Below are 27144 nucleotides of genomic sequence, written 5' to 3'. Positions count from 1 at the left end.
TTTAACTTAAAATAACTAAAACTGAAATAAAATGATAAAAACTATATAGTCATATTTAAATTTAAGTTTTTAAAAGTAATAAAAATGTCAAAAACACTACTAAGAGTTTAACTAAAATTAAAACAAAAACAGGAAATATATGAATGAGAAACACAAATAAAATACTAAAATAACACCTCAAATAATCTCCCGTTCGCTCGTATGGCACACGCTGTAACGTCTGAGCAACAGGAGGGATGGAGCTTCAGCAGAATATTGTCTCTTAAACACTCTGTTGTTCTGCTAACACTAGAATGCAGCGTTTTGACTCTTGTTTATACGGTTCTGCTCATCTGCGGTTAGTTTAGCTCGGCCCTCTCACCGCAGCAGTTTGCTGTCCATTCATACACGCTGAATGCATCCAAACCTCGGCCTCTCCCTCTCCGCTCATGAATCGCATTCCTCACCAGCCGCCAGGTCTGGAGTATGTTCAACCACGTCATTATGACTCAAAAATGTTATGCAATGACATGATGCATGCAACTTAAATGTATAAATAAACACTGTACTTAAAGTCATATGATGCATATCCAACATGCATGTAAATATTGAACACAAATCTCGGATTAAGTTTGGTTAAATTCACTACTTCAAATTGCAATGAAGTCCCAGCGGCTCTGAACAATGACCACTGATGAGGCTGTAAATAAATGTGGGCCGATCTGCTTTGATGCGTGAAGACGGCTGACTCTGATAATGCTGCGTAATTGTGCCTTCCTGTGGCCAAATGTAAATGTTTGTCTCCAAGCTTACTGATAGGGTTTTCTCCATGGAATAGAGTGTTTTCTGCTCTTCTACGCTGATTATATTTTGTGGTCACACTCTTTGGCCGTGGCTTTGTTCTGAGAGCTGCAGACAGGCTCTTTTAAAGCCCGCTGTGTAAATATCTCAACGGACGTTTATCACTAAAGCTTGTTGTCTGGCCCTTTGTAGTGTTATTTTCTGATAAGCTGCTTTCTGTTCTTTGCACCTTCGCAGTCTCGCAGCGTGGACAGACAACATGCCGTGATCAACTACGACGCGTCTGCAGACGAGCACCTGGTCAAAGACTTGGGCAGCCTCAACGGGGTCAGTTCACCGGGTCCTCTGCATGTTTTAAAAGTGCTTTTGCAGTTTATGCATGCACAAAAGCAAATATAGGTTTTATATAGGGCAGCCTGAGTTGGGTTCAAATTAGTGCAATTTTGACAAATAGTGTTATTTATAAACTAGAGTTTGAAAATCATCTCACTTTGCTTTTTTTACTCTGTTTCTGCATGCACAAATGCAAAAATGGACCTAAAGGGCTGCTCGATTTGGTTAAAATTATTAATGCAATTTTATCAAATAGTGTGATATGAAATGCAATTGGAAAACCATGCATTTCTGCTGTGTTATAACATTGTTATAGCAGCTCTCATGTGTTCTCTGCATGTTTTAGTGTATGCATTCACAAGTGCATATATAGATTTTGTACTCGATTTGGTTAAAGTTATTAATGCAATTTTGTCAAATAGTGCTACTTTTTGATCAAATAAATGCAGCCTTGATGAGCAGAAGACACTCCTGTAAAAAACATAAAAAATCGTTCTGATCCCAAACTTTTGACCGGTAGTGTTTATTGTATAGTCACTATTGTCTTTATATCGAAATATAAGTAATCGAAATCTTGTTTTCATTGCCAGACCTTCGTGAACGACCTTCGCATCCCCGATCAGACCTACATCACCCTGAAGTTATCAGATGTCATTCGCTTCGGATACGATATCCTTCCTCATGACAGGCTTGTGCGTCCAATGTGGTTTGACTCAGGCCTTTAGATTTTGCTCTCTAAACCTGCCGTGAAAATGAGTAACCTTGCACAAAAACCATTTGATAATGACCAGAAAAGCAGTTTTCTTGTTTATGAGTAGTGGTCGACCGATATTGGTTTTTTGACAGCCGATGCCGATATCTTGGAAAGCAGGGTGGCCGATATAATTGTATTAATTTCAATTAAAATAAATTTGAAATCATTTGAAAATGGATTTAAAAATAAATGTGTAAAATAAACATACTTATACTTTTGATAGATATAAATTAAAGTTTAATATATATTAAGATAGAAAAACGTTATTTTGCATCATAATAATATTTCACAAAAATATTTTTTTTTCAAATAAATGCAGCCTTGATGAGCAGAAGACACTCCTGTAAAAAACATAAAAAATCGTTCTGATCCCAAACTTTTGACCGGTAGTGGTTATTGTATAGTCACTATTGTCTTTATATCGAAATATAAGGAATCGAAATCTTGTTTTCATTGCCAGACCTTCGTGAACGACCTTCGCATCCCCGATCAGACCTACATCACCCTGAAGTTATCAGATGTCATTCGCTTCGGATACGATATCCTTCCTCATGACAGGCTTGTGCGTCCAATGTGGTTTGACTCAGGCCTTTAGATTTTGCTCTCTAAACCTGCCGTGAAAATGAGTAACCTTGCACAAAAACCATTTGATAATGACCAGAAAAGCAGTTTTCTTGTTTATGAGTAGTGGTCGACCGATATTGGTTTTTTGACAGCCGATGCCGATATCTTGGAAAGCAGGGTGGCCGATATAATTGTATTAATTTCAATTAAAATAAATTTGAAATCATTTGAAAATGGATTTAAAAATAAATGTGTAAAATAAACATACTTATACTTTTGATGACAAAGTATTTCCACAAATAAATAAATATTTAATAAAAATATAATTAAAAAGGAAGTAAACCGTAACCAACAGAGCACTCAGTATTCTGGGAAGTTTGTGTGCATTAATAATATTCTTTCATATAAAGCCAAGGTAACACTCATTTTACATACAGCACACAGTGAAAATGACATGAATATTACACTGGGCAAATGCATAAAGCGCAGCATAATTTGAAATCACAAATTTAATGTTTAAAGCATTCAATTCGCACAGACTGAAAGTCACGCAGAGAACACGCGATCATGCACACTTCACAAGATCTCACAACTGGATTCGACTAAGTTTGCAAGGAGACTGAAAGTCACGCAGAGAACACATGATCATGCACACTTCACAAGATCTCACAACTGGATTCGACTAAGTTTGCAAGGTTTGTGAAATTAAATTGTAATTAGCCGTTTAAATGATGTAAATGCATACTTGCTGAATGCTGACGGCAAACGAGAAAGTATTATAATGTTTGCCTTTCTATTACTAATAATATAAGAGCAATCGTTATAATACTTTTTGTATACATTTAATTCCTTTGTTTAACGGTTCTATCTGATTATTAGATAGACTTCTATCTGTATTAGACAGAACTGAACGACGACAACGAACAAGAGGGAGAATGTGAGCACTGTGTGCGTCAAATAAAAGTCTGGTGCGCCATCAAAATAAAAGTCCCGCCTCGAACGCATCGGCCAATGCATATATTTGAAAAATGCCAAATATCGACCGATATATCGGCCGTGGTGATATTTGAAAAATACCGATATATGGGTCGATGGCGATATTTGAAAAATGCCAAATGTCGGCCGATATATCGGCTTTGGCGATATATCGGTCGAAAGCTATTTATGAGACAGATTTGCCCAGAAGTGTGCTTCGGGACAGTTTTGTGCTCCGCTCGATAGAAATGATGCTGCAAGCGATTTGACTGTGACTCGTCGTTGATCTTGAGGTTTTGTCCTGCTGTTGTTTTCTCTCTCTGATCATTATGGGATAGTTTGTGTGTTTGTTCTTGACCGTTCACACATTCACACATATACATCCTGGAGAGAAGCCAGCACAAAGTGCCCGAGGAAGCCCTCAAGGTAGATTTGACTCTTATTTCATACCATCTCTGTATTCCTGCACGTTCATAGGAATATTCTGGCTTATTTATGCTGTTTGTTATCGTTAGTTAATAAAATATTATTTCATGTTAGCTCAGGCCCGTGAAATATTAAAATCAAAAGTTGTAATCTAGTTATAACTAATATAGTTGATACTGATGTTAACCTTATCGTAAAATGTTATTAAAAGCAGAAATGTGCTGCTTGTACTTTTTGTCAAAGCATGATTTTTTTTTTTCAGTAAAAATATTTATTTCCTCTCTAGTGTAATAGTAATAATAATAATAGACAATTTATTTATTTTTAGTAGTATTATTACATTTATTTAATAATATTGTTAGAATTATTAAATTGTCTAAATTATAAATGTATAAATTGTTATATTTATACTAGTTATAATAATAATATTAAAATGTCAGATTATTATTATTATTATTAAACTAAAATGTTTCATGTTAAATATGTATTATAATATAATAATATTATTATTACAATAACTGGTATTGTTGTTGTCTAAAATATTAAATTGTCTAAAATATTATTTTGAAATTAACGTTACTTTTTTTTTTTAGGTAGATGAAATGCATTTGTATTTATACTTGCGTTTATAGACATGAAGTTGTAAATAACTCAGAATAATCTAAATTGTTAGTTTTTTTTGCATTTGTGATGCAGTAGTTGTGTGTATGCGTGTTGAGAGATTATATAAATGTATGTTTTATTCTGAATTCAGCATGAAAAATACACCAGTCAACTTCAGCTGGGTCAAGAGACGCCGGAAACCAAGAAACGCATTCAGACGGATGAGAGACGGCAAAACTCGGACGCTTTAGGTGTCAAATCAGACAAAAGCGAGCGGAAAATCATCACAGGTGACATGAAGCTCCTGTACTTATGAAACACTCCAGTCAACGTGAAATCAAAATGAACCGTCTTCACTTTTTTAACTCTTGTGCTGGACTGAAAATCCTTTACTTAATTTGGTGTTCCCAGTCAAAAATATCCGGAATTTAAAAAAATGTCTCATTAGGTTTTATCCTCACCAAATATTGGATTCAATCTTCTTATCAGCTTGTTTTCTTTGAGTTCATGCAGGTTTTGTATTTCTTTTCAGAACTGATTGAGCTGGTCTGAGCTCATGCATCTCAGTTTTTGAGTTAAAAAGCATTATTTGTGGATAGTTTTGGCAATGTTCTCTCAAAAACGAAATTAATTTTGAAAGAAAACTAATTGAACAGCACTACTAATTGAAAGAAAACAAGTTGATAAAATGATTGAATGCAATATTTGGTGGTAATAATTAATCGACTTATATTATTATAATGCATTACATAAAAAATTTAAAGAAAATTTAACATTTTATTGTATTGTATTTTTATTGTAATCTATTTATTTAATAAAACAAACAAATGTTAACAAAATCTCTGTAATATTGCGTGACAAGAAATTTATAAGCAATTTTTTGAAAGCTGGTCATTTTTGACCGGGAAGATGTTTTTCATCATAATTTAATAACTTTCTCCACTCACTTCTGAAACGACTTCAATAATCTGTAAAATAGACACTTTTCACCATTCCAAAACTCTATTGGACAAAATTAAGTTCTGCTTTTTTCGTTGTTGAATAACCGGTTTTATTTGGAAATGTCGCGTTGCATAAGTAAAAAAAAATTAAGTTATGAAAGTTGTTTCATGTTGACTTCAGAAACAAGGCGTGCAACCCTTGAGTTTATCACCTATTTCTTTTAGAAAAAGTTGAATTGTTAGCTAGTTCTTGGCGTTACTTCCACAAGACCATGCCATGCTGACCTTACCTGACTTTAAGCCACAGATGAAATGTAATATTTTATTATTGCAAAGCAAATTCCTTATATTTTGTCTGGTGCACAAATGTCTGCAATTAATTCAATGTGAAACACTATTCAGAGTTTGTTTTACAGAAAATTTCAGTCTTAGGTTTGTGCAAACTTTATACTTCAGAAACTAAAGGTTTTCTTTGATAAAATGTTCAGCACACAGAAACTGGCAAACATTGATGATATCTTTGTAATATTTGCATAGTTGCCGAATGACCTTGCTGTTGTTTCTTTCAGGAAGTGCAGGTCTAGTTTGAATATTGCTGGCATTTAAATGACTGAGGATAAAAAAAAAACATATTAAGGAACACAAAATGAATCCCTGTGGCTCCTGACGATATATTGAGATCTTATGAAGCGGAATGATCCGTCTGTGTGAGAAACTGAACGTTATTTATAATATTAATACCTGTAATCCAGAGCCTCTGGCAAACGGGGAAATACGATTATTTTCCGCGAACTGATTCTTTCGGACAGTTCGTTTCAATGAACTGATTCTTTCGGACAGTTCGTTTCAATGAACTGATTCTTTCGGACAGTTCGTTTCAATGAACTGATTCTTTCGGACAGTTTGTTTCAATGAACTGATCTGTTTGGACTTGTTTACTTCACATTAGTAGCTGTCAAAATGGCTGAAAAACTAAATTCGAATTTTGTACTTAAATGTATTCATAGCTTAATACAAAGGGCGGAAAGCCAATCACACACAGAAAACACGAGTTGCTAAACGCGAGACCCGCCATAAAGTCTCGAGATATGTTTTTTCAAAGTTGAACTTGCATTAATTTTACGTGGCTTTCTAAACAGGCTCCTTTGTGCGAGACGCGAGTGCAAAGGTGATAGATGTCCCTCTGCGTTCTGTGTGAACGGCTTGGTTTCAGTTTTGATGTAAACAAGATCTTCTCCGCATTGATGTTCTCTTTTTCCGCAATATTTTGAATGAACAACGCAGCAGCGCCATCTAGTGGCTTCAACTTGATATGCTAACAAAAACATTATAATGCAACGACACTTACATCGTCATCGCATCTCGTGCGCCGCTGATGAAGCTGCCTCCTCAACGCACACCTAAAATTGTAATGCAACGTTTTTGCATTCGAATGTGGATTTTTTAAATTTTAAATTCGACAAATATTCGAAATTCTAATTTTTTTTTTGACGGCCCTACTTCTCGTGTGTCTTCATGCGCACAAGAGCTTGCGAAGTCAATCAGCACCATTACGAGTGCTCATACTGAGGGCTAGCGATGTGATCAGACCTCTACAAACCCCAAACCGTCAGTGAACATCTGTTTAGTGCTCTTAAAGAGGGATAATGTTGCTCATGGGAAAATGAGGTGTTTCACGGTTGGATGAACTGGAAGGCCTGAATCATCCAGTGAAAACAGATTCTGAATGTGTTTGTAGATGATGTGAATTTTCCAAACTGTTGTTCACAAGGGAACTAAAGGTTGTTCAGGAGTTGCAGTGTTGTTATTAATAATATTTTGAGTTATTTTATATTTGTATTTTTTTTAATGTAATTTTTAGTAGTTTTTGTTTTTCTATGTCTATATAGTTTTAATTAATTTTTAAATTATTTTTTATTTCAATTTTAGTAGTTTTGGTACTTCAAGTGAATGGCAGTGTTAATAATATTTTGAGTTATTTTTTAATTGAGTTATTTTATATTTGTATATTTTGTAATTTTTAGTAGTTTTTGTTTTTCTATGTCTATATAGTTTTAATTAATTTAATTATTTCAGTTTTAGTAGTTTTGGTACTTCAAGTGAATAGTAGTGCTATTTTAGTTATTCTGCAGTGTTATTAATAATATCTTGAGTTATTTTTTAATTGAGTTATATTTGTATTTTATTTGTAATTTTTAGTAGTTTTTGTTTTTCTATGTGTCTATATAGTTTTAATTAATTTAAACAAATTTTTATATTTCAGTTTTAGTTTATGTTTTTACGTCAAGTGAGTAGCAGTGTTATTTTAGTTAATATTTTAGCTAATATTTTGAATTACACATTGTTATATTTTCATTTTTCATTTCAAATTTGGTAAAATGTTTAGTTTTTTTTGTAATTCTTAGTGTTATATATGTGTGTGTGTATGTGTGTGTATATATATATATAACACTTAAGAATTAAAAAAAATTGTTTTTTTAAATATTTTACCAAATTTAAAATGAATACATCAAGTTAAACTACATTATTATGTGAAATATTGCCTTGGTGCCTAGCTGAAATCGTTTTATTTATTTATTTGAGTTAACATTTATTTTATTTGAAGTAATGAAATATGTTTTGTTTATTTTTAAAATGTTAGTTTCCGTTTTAGTTAACTATAATTGCACTGGTGAGTTGTTGAAAAGGTAATTAAATTATTTAAAAAATGTAATTAAAACACAAATAATTTTACATAAAAAAAAATCTAAACAAAACACTAACTTAAAAAAAGATTAAATATATTATTTGTTACCTGCATGTCATGTATTATATGTGAGAACCGTACATTTGCAAATGCGTTGTTAAATTATTGCAATAATAACTTAAAAGCTCGGGGTTAATATTTTAGCTGACAAAAAAGTTTGGAAATCCGAGGCGTAGCAGCATATTTTTAAAATAATAAATGTGATGTAGTTTACTTATATTTGTATTTATTTGTAGCGAATCAGCTCATGGGGAAATATGAATAATTAACCATAACTAATTATGATTAATTATTAATATTTTAGATCCACTGTAGATATTTAGCTGACCACTCAGGGTCAACCGTCTTGTCAATTCTAAGAACGTTAATTTCCTGGTTAAAGGAAATAACTTTCTTACTGTACAATTCTATAAGTTTGTAACGTAAATCTGCATGATTATTGACTCCGGTTATGAGTAAACAATGAACACGCCAAGTGTGATACAAGTAAGGTTTTATTAACTACATAAAAACTTAAACTAGTCTAACATACTACACAAACACATTAAGCCGGTCTAACATAAACATACACACACACACACATACAGTTGGTATAGAAAAGGGTTAAAGTTTAACTCAGCATAGAAAGAGGCATAAAGAATGGATTTTATGGAACACTTTGCATGTATATTCAACAGATCAAAGCCTTCAGGGATACGTCAGATTCTGAGTTCAAACACACCTTGTAGAAAGGTGTAACTGATACTTAATGCATCAATTAAATCGACTAAGTTTGATACTTGCACGTCTGTATGAACAAAGATTCCTGATGCGATCTTACGGCCCCAAGATCTTGCTGAAGTTGGTTGATGAGAAAGGACCAGTTTGAGTCAGAGTCACTTGATGAATGGAAAGGACTAGGCCGAAAGGCCTGGCACAATCTTTGATATCCTGAAGCGTTTTTTCACATCTTCTTAGCTTAAGACCGAACCACCGACTGGGGCGGGTCCCTGGAGCCAGGCCTTTAAGGTCGGAGAAGATCTCCGCCTTTCAAGATGGGCTTGTCCAATGAGCAAAATGGAATTTCCGAGCGGGAGGTGGCAATTGCTGGAGGGTTTACGACCCTTTGTTCTCGAAGCATGGTAATTTGCAAATGGACTTAAATCGAAATTATTAACGATTCTCAGGGCCCTAATATATATTGCCTATGTACCACCATATAATATACACGCTTGTTTCGATCATAAGAAGGCAAATTCATAGATACTAAACAAGGTAAGATTACATATAGTGAAAAGGGAGGATCAGATAATTTTACATAAAAAAAAATCTAAACAAAACACTAACTTAAAAAAAGATTAAATATATTATTTGTTACCTGCATGTCATGTATTATATGTGAGAACCGTACATTTGCAAATGCGTTGTTAAATTATTGCAATAATAACTTAAAAGCTCGGGGTTAATATTTTAGCTGACAAAAAAGTTTGGAAATCCGAGGCGTAGCAGCATATTTTTAAAATAATAAATGTGATGTAGTTTACTTATATTTGTATTTATTTGTATCAATAAAAATTAATTTGTTTTATAATTTGTGTTCATTATTATTAAATAGATTTTTAATTTTTTTTGTATGTTTTTTTTTTTTCATTTTTAAATTTATTTTTATTTATTCTGGTTTTTAAATTTTTTTATTTCTAAAATAAGTAGTACCGGTTAATTTCATTAATTTAATAGGTTAACGTAAGCTCTCAAGGGTAATATTTCAGCTGACAAAAATCCGAGGCGTAGTAGATAAACATGTTTTTAAAAAATGTAAAAACAGTAAAACCTCAAATCCTCAGAATGACTTCATGGGAAAGTGTCCTGAACTTCCTCTGGTTTCTGGTCCTGCCCAACGGACTCATGGGATTGAATCATGCTTTAGCGCTTTTTTCCTACTTCTGTACTCTTCTGTTTTAATGCTACAGTGTCTTTACACTGGAGTCAGAAACTGTTGCACGCAGACCCTTCTGTAGTGTTTGGCTTCTGCTGTTTGTGTCTGTGGTGTTAAATGACACACGAGTGCAACATTATAACTTGTTCCATCGTTCTCTCTGTTGATATTAAACAGTGTCGTCGTGGCAACAGTGTCCGCTTGCTTTAACCCGCGTGACTGGTTATCTCTGACAGACAGTAGCTGTAGATTAACCCAGCGGCTGCCGGTCTGCTACTGGATAAATTACTGTTGCTTTTCGAGGGGCTTCAGGCCAGACGAGCGTAATGTGCACGAGAGTTTAAATTAAGCTGTTGTGCTCGCCGGCACTGACATGAACAGGGTTTAAAAATAATTTGGATGTTTTTCAGCATAGACGGAGAATAGAAGTTTGTAATTATTTAATTTGTTTTATTTATTAGTTTTTATTTTTATTTATCTAGTATTTAATTGATTTTTTTTTGTGTGTATTTTTAAATTTTTTTTTTTTTCTAAAGAAATGTCACCGGCTCATTTTATTTATTCATCTAATTGAATGATTAAATGATTTTAATTAAATGATTAAATTATTTTGAATGTATATTTTTTGTATTTTTATTTGAATAGTAATTTATTGATTTGTTTTTCTTTTTCTAAAATGAGTAATGTCACTAGTTAATTTCATTAATTTATTTTTATGATTTTTATTTATTTTGAGTTTTATTCATCTGATCATTTATTTTTAGTAGTTTTATTTATTTTATGATTTGTATTAATTATTAACTAATTATAATAATTATAATTTTATTCATCTAATATTACATTTATTTTTATTATTTTGTTTATTTTTTAATAGTTTTTGGTAAATATAATGTCAGGTTAATGATTTTCATTCATTTTTATGATTTTTATTTATTTGTATGATTTTCATTTATCTAGTATGACGTTGATTTTTCATTTATTATTTTGTATAGTTTTTCTTTTATTTTGTAATTTATTTATTTTTAATTTTCTTTATTTCTAAAATAAGTAATCTCACCAGTTAATTTCATTAATTTATTTTTATGATTTTTATTTATTTTGCGAGCTTTATTCATCTAATAATTTACTTTTAGTATTTTTATTTATTTTATGATTTTTATTAATATATTTTACTAATAATCTTAATTTTATTAATCTAATATAATTTTTTTTTTTTACATTTTTATTATTTTGTGTATTTTTTTTATTATTGCAAATGTAATTTATTTTTTATAGTTTTTAAAAAACATTTTTTAAAGAAGTCATATCATGTTAATGACTTTCATTAATTTTTATGATTTTATTTATTTGTATTTATCTAGTATTACATTGATTTTTAGTTGACTATTTTCTAAATTTTTTCTTTAATTTTAAATTATTTTTTATTTCTTTTTATAAAATAAGTAATCTCACCAGTTAATTTTTATTGATTTATTTTTATTTATTTTTGTTTATTTAGCATTATGTTTTAAATATTACTAAAAATGATTATTTTTAATAATAATAATATTATTTATTTATTTATTTTAGAAATAGTGTCATTATTTGTACTATTATTAATGGAAAGTGTCTTCTGGGATTTGATCAGCATTAATAGCAGAAGTTGTTGGTTTCATCAAACTCTTTCTTTTCCCTCGTCTCATGTCAGATCCGTCTGTGTCCAGACCCACTCCTCTGTACGGTCAGCCATCCTGGTGGGGAGAGGCTGATGAAGATGAAGCTCAGCGCTGTGATCCGAGCCTTCATGAACATCATACAGGTGCTTTTTAAAGTGTATTAAATGTGTGGATAGGAATGCAACTGCTGATGTGAGCTTTAAAACGCGTCAGACTTCAGCCTCGTGATGGATTAGCGGCCGTCTTAGTCCAATGAGAAGGTCATTGTGTTTTCCCTCCAGTCTTCAGTACGTCTCAGAGTCTTCTTCAGATTAACGGGTGACCATAGAAACTTTTGTTCCACGTCAGTTGTTTTGAAGTCTTACTTTAGTGTTTCGTTTCGTTGTTAAGCACAAACAGGAGTCCGCTTCGGTTTAGCATAAATATCTAGGCGAGATGTCAATGCTTTTATCACTGGATATTGTTAAACACTCTATAATTAGGGATGTAACGATTAACCGCGAGCCGGTTGAAAATCGATTCAGATATGTGACGATTCAAATCGGTTGAGATGCTAAACAAATCGTGATTCATTTAAGGGTAGGAGTTTATATGAATGTATGTCTGAGGGGAACTTACTGTCTTTAGAAAAGTTTAGATGGTATTTTTTCTTTTCATCTGGCCTCTGTATAATGCATATTAAAGTTCATAAGTGCAGCGCTGCTTTGTTGACAGCGGTAACCAAGGAAACACTGTATCGTTGCTGTTCATGAGCACAGCGCTGCTTTGTTGACAGCGGTAACCAAGGAAACACTGTATCGTTGCTGTTCATGAGCACAGCGCTGCTTTGTTGACAGCGGTAACCAAGGAAACACTGTATCGTTGCTGTTCATGAGCACAGCGCTGCTTTGTTGACAGCGGTAACCAAGGAAACACTGTATCGTTGCTGTTCATGAGCACAGCGCTGCTTTGTTGACAGCGGTAACCAAGGAAACACTGTATCGTTGCTGTTCATGAGCACAGCGCTGCTTTGTTGACAGCGGTAACCAAGGAAACACTGTATCGTTGCTGTTCATGAGCACAGCGCTGCTTTGTTGACAGCGGTAACCAAGGAAACACTGTATCGTTGCTGTTCATGAGCACAGCGCTGCTTTGTTGACAGCGGTAACCAAGGAAACACTGTATCGTTGCTGTTCATGAGCACAGCGCTGCTTTGTTGACAGCGGTAACCAAGGAAACACTGTATCGTTGCTGTTCATGAGCACAGCGCTGCTTTGTTGACAGCGGTAACCAAGGAAACACTGTATCGTTGCTGTTCATGAGCACAGCGCTGCTTTGTTGACAGCGGTAACCAAGGAAACACTGTATCGTTGCTGTTCATGAGCACAGCGCTGCTTTGTTGACAGCGGTAACCAAGGAAACACTGTATCGTTGCTGTTCATGAGCACAGCGCTGCTTTGTTGACAGCGGTAACCAAGGAAACACTGTATCGTTGCTGTTCATGAGCACAGCGCTGCTTTGTTGACAGCGGTAACCAAGGAAACACTGTATCGTTGCTGTTCATGAGCACAGCGCTGCTTTGTTGACAGCGGTAACCAAGGAAACACTGTATCGTTGCTGTTCATGAGCACAGCGCTGCTTTGTTGACAGCGGTAACCAAGGAAACACTGTATCGTTGCTGTTCATGAGCACAGCGCTGCTTTGTTGACAGCGGTAACCAAGGAAACACTGTATCGTTGCTGTTCATGAGCACAGCGCTGCTTTGTTGACAGCGGTAACCAAGGAAACACTGTATCGTTGCTGTTCATGAGCACAGCGCTGCTTTGTTGACAGCGGTAACCAAGGAAACACTGTATCGTTGCTGTTCATGAGCACAGCGCTGCTTTGTTGACAGCGGTAACCAAGGAAACACTGTATCGTTGCTGTTCATGAGCACAGCGCTGCTTTGTTGACAGCGGTAACCAAGGAAACACTGTATCGTTGCTGTTCATGAGCACAGCGCTGCTTTGTTGACAGCGGTAACCAAGGAAACACTGTATCGTTGCTGTTCATGAGCACAGCGCTGCTTTGTTGACAGCGGTAACCAAGGAAACACTGTATCGTTGCTGTTCATGAGCACAGCGCTGCTTTGTTGACAGCGGTAACCAAGGAAACACTGTATCGTTGCTGTTCATGAGCACAGCGCTGCTTTGTTGACAGCGGTAACCAAGGAAACACTGTATCGTTGCTGTTCATGAGCACAGCGCTGCTTTGTTTACAAATTTCGAAATTCTACAATCTAATTTAGATTAAAAACTGCTCGTGCTGCATATATGAATCGTGATTAAAATGCAGTGGTTGCCTCTAATTTTAAATGGAAAGCGCACAGACAAAGCCTGAGTTTGTTTATATGAAGAGATTTATTTTATTTGTGTTACTTATGTATTTGATTTGGGGCTTGTTTTAAAATTTCAATGTAGTTTTGTTATTTACATTTACATTGTTTAAATTTAGTCATTTAGCAGACGCTTTTGTCCAAAGCGACTTACAAATGAAGACAATAGAAGCACTCAAAACTAACAAAAGAGCAATAATATGCAAGTGCTATATAAGTATATTATTATAGCGTTACAAAGAAACGTGCAGCATTTTGTCCAAGCAAAAATAAAAGGACACATTTAATTTATAATTTGTCTTCAATCTCATTTTGTTAAAAAAAATTGTGAATCGAATCGTGAGTTGAGTGAATCGTTACATCCCTACTTATAATGTCTCCTCTTTGGCGTTTACTAACCAGCCATGCTGTGATAATCGATAAATCTCATCCAAGTTAATCTAGTTTTGAACCTCAGATTGAAGGAGATTTATTGGTTTGTATTTCTGTTGCATCGTGCCGATAACGCCACCTATAGTGAAAGATGTTTTATGCACCAGTGAAATTTTACACGTGTAACACCTGGTGTAAGATGGACCTGAAATACTTGACCTTACTAAGGTTTTCTCACAGCAGGAGTGCGGTAAGTAATCTTAAGTAATAAATTAATTAGCTCTTCTGTATGTCTCACGCTCACCTGCTTCAAGACGCATTCTGATCTGTCTTTGCAGTTTGTTTGTAGTGATGAGTGCTTTCGAAAATACTGATTCTGTGAAGCTTCGGAAACCTTTGCGAATCTTGTTTCGAACAGTAATATCACCAGATCATTTTATTTACTTATTTATTTTGTGAATTAAAATTTTTGTAATGATTTTGGGGTTTTTTTGTTAGTTTTTTTTCCATCTAATATTAAATATTTATTTTTTGTATAGTTTTTTTTTATTTTAATTGTAATTTTTATTTGTAGTATTTTTTTATTCGTTTTTTTTTATTAGTGATCGGTGCAAAAACCTATGGAAATCTTTTTTTCTTTTTTCACCCAGTGGTTTGGAGCGTGTTTGGAACTGACAAAATCGTACAATTTCAGTAAATGAGGCTTCATTACATCATAACTGTTTCAAAACATATCAGAATTTCAGGGGTTTGACACTAAGAGCAATTTCAGTAAATCCATGAACCCGTTGTTTTTACCTGATCATGGATCAGTTTTATAATCTAGACATTATATCACGTATTATAGTAGTTTTACTTGCTTAAGTAGTTGGCCTGATTAGCCAAACCTTCCATAAAACACAAAACAAAGTCCTACAAAATAATAAAAGAATACAATCTCTACAGACGTTTCATATTTAATGGTATTTGAAGATTGCACTTTCAAGAAAACATTTGCAATTGGTTTGAAAAAGGTAGGGTTATTATTGTTAATTAACTAAAAACATAAAAAAAACCATAATAAATGTAAAATGGGGGGAGAAAAAAAACGTATTTTAATTTAGCTTGTTGCCAAGGCATACCTTATTTTTGTTTAGTTTAAGCTGATAGGAATTTAAAAAATAAAAATATAGACATAGTAAAAAATGTTTAAATGTAATCAAACAACAAAAACACAACTAAATTTAAATAAAAATGGAAAATATAAAAAATAAGGTAACACTTTACTTAAAGCCTTTATGTATAATGCATCATAAAAGTATTCATAATGTGCATAATAATGCATTATATATTTTCATAAATAATATTAACCAAAGTTAAAATGCATTATAATATTGGCAGATTTCTTGTTGCATCTGAAACATTTTGTCATGTTATTTAATATACTTTCTAAAGGTGTAATTTGCAATGAATAGATAAGTATTATATTGTATGTAAATGTGGTTTACACATTCATGAGATCATATGCATTGATCTCATGCATTATAATGTGCATTATGAGGCATAATTAATGCATTAAAAATAATTTTATAATGGATTATATATAATGACTTCAAGTGTTACCAAAAATAATTCAAAATATTAATAAAAACTATGAAAGATACTTAAATAACACTGGAAAAGGTGATAGGATGTTTGGGCTGAATTTTCGTGCAGTATTTCATGTGATTCAAACAGTGAATCATTTTGTGAAGAAATTGATTCAGAGTGTCGAAATTCTCCCATTACTGTTAGTTTATATTAACCCTTGTGCGTCAATTAAAAAAAGTTACACATAGGTCCATATTGGACAAAAATGTCTATGTAAAAAAATGTGAAGCTTGGGAGCATAGGCTTAAGTTTGGTCTCATTTTAAAGAAGACCCATGGCAGATTATTGTTGAAGTAAAAAAAGTGAAACAAAACAAAAAAAAGTTATAGAGGTTTAAGTTTATGAAAATGAGTTATGAACAATATTTTATATAAAATATATATTTTATGAAACATGTTGAACTCTAAACCTGCTAGAAAATCAAAGCCATAAATCTAAACAAGTTGTGTTCCAAATTTGAGGTTGATATCGCAAAAAATGAGCTTTCAGTAAGATTTTGTTTGGGCGCAGTACCACATTTTCCCCATTAGATGCCAGCAAAACTCCGCTGGTGCACACAGTGGTTGGATTTGTGATTTGCAGTACAGTAGAGTTTTTCTCTCTCAAATAGTACAAGCAAACACAATTTTTTTGACACGCATACAAACCACACTCTATACCCACACAATTTTAGCTGCATTATTTATCCAATTGGCTCTATAATGTGCATAGTATCCATCTGGTAAAATTTTTTATTTTGAAGCCTTGGCAACAGAATGAAAGCCTATTAACAAAAATTCAATGGGGACATTCTTGTCCTTAAGGTCCTGAGAGGAACTATTTTGTGTATCTAGTGCAAAATAGATTTAAGGAAATGAGGGTGAAATAGTAAAATTCCAATAAAAATACACACCTGTGCCCAAAATGTATACAGTTGACAATAACACAGGCAAAATTATAAAAATTTAAAAAACCTGAAAAGGGCAAAAATGTTCAAAAGTTCGCACAAGGGTTAACAATCATTACCGCTGATGTCTTCTCACAGAAAACCACAAGGATGGTTCCAAAGGTGATCTCAGCGTTTCTCCAGATGAGCTTCAGGATGGCCAGGGCAAACCCGGTTACTCTTACCGCAAGGAACCAAGTTACTTTGAGATCCCCACAAAAGAGATCCATTCAAAGCCCAAAACTGCTTCCCAGGAAGTCCAGGAGATTCCCACAAAAGACACGGATCACAAACCCCCTGCCACTCCTCCGGTGGCTCAGGGTCACGCCTCCTTCACCATCGAGTTTGACGACCAAACCCCTGGAAAGATGAAGATCAAGGACCACGTCAGCAAGCTCTCCATCCGCCAGCGCAGGAACCCCAGCAAGGAGTCGATAGCCAGACTGACGGAGGTGATGTCGGTGGAGAACAAAGTGGCTGATTGGTTGGTTCAGAGTAACACCACTATGATGAGGAGGAGTCTCGACGAGCAGTCTGGGTCAGACGAGCTCTTGAACAAGACCTTTAAAGGTAAAAGACAACAGAAAATCAGTTTTGAATAGTTGGAGAGGCTATCTGAGAAATAATACGGATAAATCTGAAAATGCAGCTTTTTTTCCCTCTGTGTTTTGGCCTTCTGTGCACTCCGGAAATTTAGCTTTTTGAAGACGCTTTCCTTTAAAATGCAGCTTTTCTCATGGTTTAAACTCTGTGAGCTTATGTTTCTAGATGAAAACAGTTTTCAGATATATCTGGAGGTTAAATGTTGACCTGTAACTGACGTGTTATTTCTAGATGCACACCATCTTGAAGACCCTGATTTTGAAGAACCGGAAGAAACGCAAATGGTTCAGCCAATGTCCCACTCTGTATCACAAAAGATCAGTCAGCATCCGGATGGAGAAGATTACCCAAATAACTGCACACCAGATTCAAAGAGCCAAGGCAAACCGGATCCCAAGCAAGCTTTTGTGATCGAGGTTTTAGACGATACCCAACGGAAAAAGCGCTCGCAGTCGTTCACCAATAACATGTCTTCTCCCGACTTCCAGTCTGCTCTAAAAAGCAAATTAGACAAACGGAAAGGTGGAGAACGGTTAACATCATCTGGAAATAATCAACCCACACAGCAGTTCACGATTCTCCTCAAAGGTTCAGATGGTCCTCAGCGGGCCGGATCCCTCAGACAGGAGAAGACCGAAATCCGTATGAGCACGTCTGACTTCAGCTCCCGCTCTGCGTCTAAAACTTTCGGCAGCGTCGGCCGGAGGTCCAAATTATCGCAGGACTTTGCTGCGGAGTTGCTTAGGGTGTCGAAACCCAGTCCTGCTCCCACATGGGACGTGCACTCGACTTGGGTGAAGACCCCATCTTCTAATGCTGGAAGTTTTCCTACTACGTCTCATACAGTGAATCAGACAATCAGATCTCCCTCTGCACCCAAGAAAGACAACTGTACAGAGGCCAAAACTTTAGTTCCCAAGCAGCAGGAAGAGGATGACAGTTTAAGTGATGCAGGTACCTACACCATTGAAGATGAAAGTCCAGACAAAGAGGTTGTGGAGGCACGGAGCTTGATTGATCAGGTACTTAACATCAGATTCAAGTAGCTAAAGAGACCACAAACACATTGTGTTATTAGAAAGCATTTTTTCAGTTCTGTTCAGATTATTTCAGTCGCCCCCCTTGTTTTTTATCACGATTCAAGTTCACTTTGAATAGTGTTTGACCGATATATCGGCTGTTATTTGGCTGATTGACACTGTAAACCCTAACGTTAGTGTTTTATCACATTTCAAGCGTGTTTTGAATAGTGGTCAACCGATATATCGGCCGATATTTGGCTTTTGTTTTTTTTTATATTGGCATCCGTTGGCAGTTCTTTATTTTCTGTTTGGCTGATATGCATTGTAAACCCTAACACTAGTTTTTTAACACATTTGAAGTGTTTTGAACAGTGTTCGACCAATATATCGGCTGATGTTTGGCTATTTTTTTTTATTATTGCCATTGGCCATTGATTATTTTTTCTGTGTGGCTGATATCACTTTAAACCCTAATGCTAGTGTTTAATTACATTTCAAGCGTGTTTTGAATATTGATCGACTGATATATCGGCCGATATTTGGCATTTTTTAATATTGGCATCCATTGGCCATTCTTTTTTTCTGTTTGGATGATATGCACCGTAAACCCTTACACTAATATTTTATGACATTTCAAGTGTGTTTTGAATAGTGGTTAATCAATATTTTGGCCGATATTTGACTTTTTTTTTATTTTATTTTTTATATCGGCATCAGCCATTACACTTTTTCTGTTTGACTGAGATGCACTGTAAACCCTAACGCTAGTGTTTTGAATAGTGGTCGACCAATGTATCGGCTGATTTTTGGCTTTTTTTATATATATATATATATATATATCGGCATCGGCCATTAAATTTATTTTCTGTTTGGCTGATATGTCGGAAGCAGGATTTATATTTTGACAAGCAGGGGACTTTTATTTAGACCTTAATTGAATGCTGACAGGAGAGTTATTCTGCCACGTAATTAAATATTAATGATTTTACAGATAATTTTTTAAAGATTTATTTTCAAATTGAAAATTACATTTTCAAATGATATAATTTAGTAAATTATGTAAAATAAATATAGATTTAATTTCAGCAATTGTTGTGCATGTGTTTTTTACTATCTTTGAATTAAATGTTGTGATATATAAATCGGCTTTATATCAGCCATCAGCCACTTATAAATATAATATAAATATTGGCTAAATATCGGCATCGCCTTTCAAAAAATCCATATCCGTTGACCACTAGTTTTGAATAATTCATCCATTCAAGAGTCAAGGAGTTCCAGTCAATTGGGAACAAACATATTCATGCATGCTTTATCATTAACAGGTATTTGGTGTTGGCGACAACAGCCAAACCTCAGCAGCAGCAACAGTTAAGCCTATAGTTGGTGACACTGAGGGTCACGATAGTCTTCTACTCAGTGAGAATAGCTCAGACCCAAAATTGGGTCTATACTCAACAGACCTTAGTGACACAACCAAGGGTCCTGTACAGGTAAACTCACTCCGGATTATGGGCATCAGTAGATCTATCTGTCATTTACTCAATCACCACAATCTAAGCATTTTTCAGTGTGATTTGGATCTTTCTTTGGGAACTTCTCAAAGCTGTTTTGATGGCTTGATGTCTTTTGGCTCTTTCCTGCTTTTGGATGATTATGAATGGGTGATTTGAATCATTGAAGAGCCTGATCTCTTTTATTGGTTGAGATATTTTCATTTGGTATATAATGATATTTTCTTTGCATTTACAACTTGAGTATCTATGTAATCAATATTTGATCATATATTTAATGTTTAATAAGGTTTCTGGATCATTCAGACAGTAAATAATGTGAAGGACCAATAAAAATGTTAAAATATATAACATTAATAATAATAATTATTATTATTGTTGTTATTATTGTTGTTTTAATTTTTTTTATTGGTCTTTCACATTTATATGCTTTTATTTAACAGACAGAGATAACACTAATTGTAAATTATTTTTAACAGATCGAACATTTATGAGAGTATTAATAAATGTTTGAACAATATTAATTCAGATATTTACAATGTTTATTTTTAACATTTCTGTATTTTGTTTACTTTAAGTGAAGTTTACTTAAAAATGTATGATACGCAAGGCAAGTTTATTTATATAGCGTATTTCATGCACCTTGTTTTACATAAAATAATTTAATAAAATGTGAAAGATAAGAAATAAAACAAATTAAATTTTTTCTTTTTTCTTTAATAAAATTAATTTAAAATCATTAAAAATATATATATATTTTTAATTATTAGACTGGGTGTTTCTAAAATGATTTCAATTGATATTTTCACTAATATTTTTACATTAGCAGTTCTGAGCACTAGAAGGATTATTCAAGGCAAATTTGGCTTAAAAGATAAACTTACTTTACACGTAAAGTGAAAATATCTCAACATGACTGGGTTACCATTTTAAAGTGCTATGATGTAGTAAGCGTTTGCATTTAATTAGTCAGTTTCCTCTTTTCTGCAGATGCAGTCGATGACAACATTAACGCCCGGAGGCACTAGGTGGGTTTCTCATTGGGCCAGTTTGGCTGACACCTATTCAGACTCTGGTCCTGCTTCAGGACTGTTTGATATCCCAACACAGGTTGATCTTTCCACCGGAGGTATGGATACTTTGCTTGGTTCAGTAGTTTTCTTGACTTTTGTCTTTTCTAGCGCATTTCATTTATCCTATTTTTTTTAAAGCTGGTGAAAGGATCATCCAACAGGTTATGCTTAACCGAAGGTCTGACTACTCCAAAACAGGCCAGAGCAGCAGATCAAGACGAGTTCTGCCTCAGGTTCCTTTGAAGGAAAGGATCGAGATGCCACCGCCTACGATACACATCCAGCCGGACTCTTATCTGTCCGGTGTGGAGAAGAGTTCGCAAGTTCAGAAGCAAAAGTGGGATCCACAGAAACTGAGCCTCCAAGATGATCTGGATCCGGACAGCCTGAGTGATGCCAGCAAGTCCGATGATGGCTCTGTGGTTGAGCAATGCAGGAAGACTCCTGATACAACCCAGAAGACATGGAACCGGTCCACAAAGACCAGTCAAGAAGAGACAAAAGACCAGGATTCACCTACGTTCACACAACAACATGGCAAGCTTAGCAAGAGCAACTGTTCACCACCCAACATTGATCAATCAGATGACTCTCTTGGTGGAGACAATTCAGTGTCCATTGTTAGACAGGAAAGTTATACCAAAGAAAGGGCCAGCGACAACATCCACTTGTCCAGATTGCCCCAGATATCTAGTCAACCCTCTAGCAAAGATGCTTTTAAAGGTGTAAGCAATCAAGACACTCAATCCTACCTCAAAGACACTGAGGATGTTCTAGCATCTCTGGAAGCCAAGCTTCTGGAGCAGCAGCAGCAACACAATAACGGTCGCTCCCATCTGGGGGACTCCTTCTCAGGAGAATCGGACACTTCTAGTACAATCAGCGGGAAAAACGCTTCCGTTTCCGTTCCTAGGAAGCCAGTGGTCCTCAGAGGACTCTTAAGAGGTTCCAGAGAACCTAAGACCTCTGATGATCCATCGTCTGAGAAGAGCCAATCCGGGATAAAGGACAGCGATGGCAAGGCAGATCCAGGCAAGCGTTTTCTGCTCCGTCGCAACCTTAGTTCTCTCGACTTTGGGGCTGATCTTCAAAGTCCCACCACACGGCACTGGCCAGAAGCCATCTCCGACCAAGAATCAAGTTCACTACCTTACAAAAAGTACACTATTCCTCTTCAGAAGGAAGGTACGAGCAAATCCATAGTACACAATGCTCTAGCTCGCTCCAATAGCCTCTCCGCTCCGAGACCGACAAGGGCTTCGATGCTTCGCCGCGCCCGTTTGGGTGAAGCCTCTGACAATGAAGGCACTGAAACCGATCGGACGTCTCAAAACTCCGATGTCAACCCCTCGGTAAACGGTCGAGGCGCTCAGGAGAGCAAGAAGCTTTCTCGATTGGACATTTTGGCTCTACCCAGGAAAAGGACGGGCTCCTTTAACACACCCAGTGATACAGAGTCTTCCACGAGCCGGACGGGCTTTTCAAACTGCAGCACCGAGTCGGGCAACTCTGTGCGGAAAGCTTCAGTGCCGGATCCCAAGGCTCTTCTGCGGAAGGTTTCCAATGCCATGAACAGACAGCCGATCATCCGCGGACGCTCAAGCAGTGCCAAATACGTCAGTAGCACTGCCAGTGAGTATCATGCTGCCGAAAGGGTTTTCTGTTTGCTTGTTTCATTGTAAGATTTGCAGAAGGTTGGTCAAATGTTAGGCAAACGTTTCCAAGATGGCTATTTTGGTTTTGCATCCATTTATCAGAGTGATGAGCTTCCAAAACAACAAAAGTACAAGACGTTTCTGATCTAAAATCAAGTTCTTTCACTGTCTCTGAATGACTCTTCCAGCGGTCATTGACTTTATTTGTGTGCATTTGTTTAAGCAACAACTGGGCCAATGACCATCATCAACTAACAAGACCATGTAATTAGTCTCCTATTTTACTAATGTTTGAAGTTGCAGATAACCAGATTACCATACTAAAAACTTAACAGGCATATTGTGAAAATCAAGGTAATTTATAGTAACGGGATTAACAGTTCTTTTGGGCAGTTGAACCCCATTGATGAATGGGAAGGGGTTTTTGGTTTTTCGGGTGTCTTCTCACATCTCTCCGTCTCTTTCTCCTCTTGCTTTTTTTATTTTGGTTTCTCTCCCATCCTCTGATGGCATGGTGTACCAAACACTCCTCATTCCCAATTTCCTGGGCTAAGGCTCCAGGAGGCGTCAGAAGGGTTCAGACTACGCCTCCACCTCGGAGGACGAGTATGAGTCAAACCATAGCACCCCTAAACACAAACGCTCCCATCATTCAGGATCCCAGCAGAACCCCAGAATCCATCCGGCCGGTCCGGTGCGAGCCGTGCCCCGCTCGAGAGACTCGGAGGGGGAAGGACACGAGAACGACGCCTTCCAGAACTGGACGTCTCATAGCGCTGAGATCGCCAGGTGGGGAAACACCAGGATAGGACTGCAACGACCGATTATTTAGATAATCGATTACTCGAATGATTATTAGAATGACTAATCGACTATTGGTCCAATGGTTAATCGACTAATCGGCAATTGCGTTTCAATGATTAAGTGACTAATCGACGATTGGTTCAGCAATTAATTGACTATTATTTTGTCGACTAATCAGCTATTGTTCCAATGACTTATCGACGATTGTTTAAACGATTAATTGATTAAACGACGATTGTTTCCATGATTAATTGACGATTATTTAAATGCTTAATCAACTGTTCCAACCACTTATCAACAAAAAAAAATTACGATTAATTGACTAATCGATGATTGTTCCAACGATTAATTGATTTTGTCGATGAATCAACTAATCTGCTATTATTCCGGCGATTGAGCGGTAGGCTTTGATCAATGAGCTTTTGCATTGTTAAAATATTGAGGTATACATATTCCAACTAATACATAAAACAAGGTAATCACTTCAGCTTTTGAAAATGTCAAACGGTTATATTCCTATTACAGTTAAAATTTTTCTTTGCAATATAAATAATTATATTTGGCACACAAAATTAGATGACGGACAGAGAGACATTCTCATTCATCATTTAGTTATATATATGAAAAATTAAATGACTGATGCATCATTCTGCCTAACAGTTCCTTTTGTTAAGGTAATTAATAAGATGTAATTGAAATTAAGGTAATTAATAAGATGTAATTGAAATTAAGGTAATTAATAAGATGTAATTGAAATTAAGGTAATTAAGGTGTTTTATTTTCGGATAAACCTTTTTTTTTTTTTCTTTTTTTTTTATTCAACGGCATTATCTCTCTTAAAATACCTTATAGTGTTATGATACTCAAAACAGTCCTGAGCTGGATCAAGCTGTAATCAGTGCAAACCAAACTATCACTAATGTAATAATAATATATATATATATATATTTTTTTTTTTTTACATTCACTAATAATATTTAACATTAGCTAGCTCCACACTGGAGAGCTGCTTAATAACAGAATGTCAATTAATTTTAATTGAAAGTGACACTGATACTGTTTCTTATGTTTAATACTATAAAGCTGAACGTAGCGATCTATTGTATTGTAAGTGCTATGTAAATTGACGTGACGTGACTGAGTAATTGCAAACTTATCCACATTGCTATTATCAGATGCTTTCTTAACTGCTGTTTTCTCACCGCTGTCATTTTTGCTGTGTTTATTTCGTTATTGAGAGGAAAGTGTGTGGCACATATTTACACATTCATCTAAACATCACTCAGAGCAGCGTCGGGATGTTCGCTAACAATAGACTGCTGCTCAGGTATTTCAAACATCTTTTTACCCCTAAGCGAAGAGCGAAAATTAACTTCGCCGTGAGTATATTGGGGTCTTTACACATGGCAGCATTTTTTGTTTAGTTTTGTAAAACTCATAAATTCTCATGAGGTCTGTGTCTTCTTCTGTTGAATTGCATCTGGGAGGGCTGAATTAGTCTTGCGCGACAGCGCCACCCTGGTCAAACCGTGTTACTGCAGGCCCTTACATTAGTCATAAGAGACCAAAATATATTTGTCGACTAATCATTTCAGGCCTATACCAGAATGACACGCTTATAAAATCAGCAATCCATTTTATTCCAATTTTATTTAAATAATAGTTGGCGAATGTTACTTTTAACCACATTTCGATTGACTTAAAATCTCGTTCAGCTGGCTCAGACTCTCTCTTCCAGAGCTATAGCACTAGGTATAATAATCATGCAGAAAGGAGAAGCTTCCAGTTCTGTTTCTCAGTAAATAAGTTACATAATTGCAAAAGTAACTTCTTATGATTCTTGTGGTTCTTATGGTTTTAATCCAAACAGGATTGCGTTACTTGACTCAATTTAAAAAAAATTATTACTTGTTACTTTTTTTTTTTTTTTTTTTTTTTTTTAATGAATTTTTTTTTTTAGTTTGAGAAAAAATTTGGCAATCTATTGTATTGACATCTATTGTGTCGCTTTCTGCTGTTTTATTACAGATAGTGCTAACAAGTCTATCCAGGATTTATTTTAATGCATGTTTTTTATGTTTTAACATAAAAATTGCATTTGGGGCCAAAGTTTTAAATAAATAAATATTTTTTTCTCCTTCTAATGACGTAACAATGCAACAAAGTTCTATTATTTATTTTTTTATTAACATTTTCAAGTCATGCTAAGGATTTTAGACAATTTTGTTTGCTATTCTGATTTTTCTGCTTCTGATTCTCTTGTAAATGCATATTGTTTTCTTGTTTTAGTCCAAATATGATCTGTTTTTTTTTTTTTTTTTTTTTTTTTTTTTTTTTAATGCATATTCTTTGTTAGATTGAGTCAAGACTTGGCCAAAGATTTGGCTATTCTGGCCCAAGAGATTCATGATGTTGCTGGGGACACAGAAGCTCAGAGTGCTTCAACAGACAAGACGGGACCAGCCATGTCTAGCCATGAAGAGGTACCGTTCATAATGTTTCTACGTTCAACAGGGCGGCATTTATTTGATCAAAAATGCAATAAAAACTGAAATATTATTACCATTCAAAATAGTTGTTTTCATGCTCTTTCAGTTGCGGCACCAGATTCCCGAAGCCAGTCTGAATTTCCAGAAGGAATCTCCTGCTGCGGCGCCGGCTGACGAGTCCGAGCAGATCGTGTGTAATCGACAGAGCGTGAGACCAGACGAGGTAGCAGAGCTTCTCTTCAGTTTAACATCAGGAGTTTTAACTCTGTATTTGAGCTGTACATCTCATTCTTCTTCTGTCAGCTTACACTGAACAATATGATGCTGAATCCAGTGTCCCAATTGTCTCTCGCCATCCGTGAAAACACAGAGCAACTGACGGAGAAAATCAAGTAAGACTCGTTTGCTTTTCACAAGATGCTTTTCATATGGAGCACAAAACCAGTCATAAGGGTCAATTTTTCGAAATTGAGATTTATGCATCATCTGAAAGCTAAGCTTTCATTGATGTATGGTTTGTTAGGATAGGACAATATTAGAAAATCTGGAATCTGAGCGTGCAAAAAAATCTAAATATTGAGAAAATCATCTTTAAAGTTGTTCAAATGAAGTTCTTAGCAATGCATATTACTAATCAAAAATTAAGTTCTGATATATTTACGGTAGGAAATTTACTAAATATCTTCATGGAACATGATCTCTACTTAATATCCTAATGATTTTTGGCATAAAAGAGAAATGTATAATTGTGACCCATACAATGTATTGTTGGCTATTGCTACAAATATCCCCCAGCGACTTAACACTGCTTTTGTGCTCCAGGGACACATATGTACTTACATATTTTGATGCATATGTTCATATGCTGTATTGTTTTTCATGTATTTTTCTGTGTAAGCGGTTTGAGAAGGCACAATATATAAATAAAGATTATTATTATTACTGTAATGTAATGTAATGTACAGGTTTCATTCTCGTATATATATTTCAGGGCTTTGTTTCATAATAAAATG

The 27144-nt window shown here is 35.1% G+C and overlaps 1 protein-coding gene across 1 annotated transcript in view; it reads left to right on the top strand.

Annotated features, from left to right (window-relative positions):
* The window catches only part of LOC107560187 (centrosomal protein of 170 kDa protein B-like), a gene marked incomplete at its 3' end in the record, with an annotated part of 31148 nt that extends 4010 nt beyond the window's left edge, over positions 1–27138 (top strand). The window contains exons 3-17 of the mRNA XM_016244299.1: positions 1018–1107; positions 1704–1782; positions 3774–3832; positions 4587–4725; positions 11725–11835; positions 17071–17541; positions 17806–18596; positions 19922–20089; positions 21101–21239; positions 21322–22815; positions 23393–23627; positions 25999–26125; positions 26238–26354; positions 26435–26523; positions 27123–27138. Coding sequence (XP_016099785.1) covers positions 1018–1107; positions 1704–1782; positions 3774–3832; positions 4587–4725; positions 11725–11835; positions 17071–17541; positions 17806–18596; positions 19922–20089; positions 21101–21239; positions 21322–22815; positions 23393–23627; positions 25999–26125; positions 26238–26354; positions 26435–26523; positions 27123–27138 — 4125 coding nt within the window. The remainder of the gene's footprint in view (positions 1–1017; positions 1108–1703; positions 1783–3773; positions 3833–4586; positions 4726–11724; positions 11836–17070; positions 17542–17805; positions 18597–19921; positions 20090–21100; positions 21240–21321; positions 22816–23392; positions 23628–25998; positions 26126–26237; positions 26355–26434; positions 26524–27122) is intronic.
* Between the last annotated feature and the right edge of the window lie 6 nt (positions 27139–27144).

The sequence above is a fragment of the Sinocyclocheilus grahami genome, unplaced genomic scaffold (assembly GCF_001515645.1).
Source record: "Sinocyclocheilus grahami isolate Dianchi unplaced genomic scaffold, SAMN03320097.WGS_v1.1 scaffold713.1, whole genome shotgun sequence".
Lineage (NCBI taxonomy): Eukaryota > Metazoa > Chordata > Actinopteri > Cypriniformes > Cyprinidae > Sinocyclocheilus > Sinocyclocheilus grahami.
Note: the sequence above shows the minus strand (reverse complement) of the source record. Positions and strands in the feature narration are given on the sequence as shown.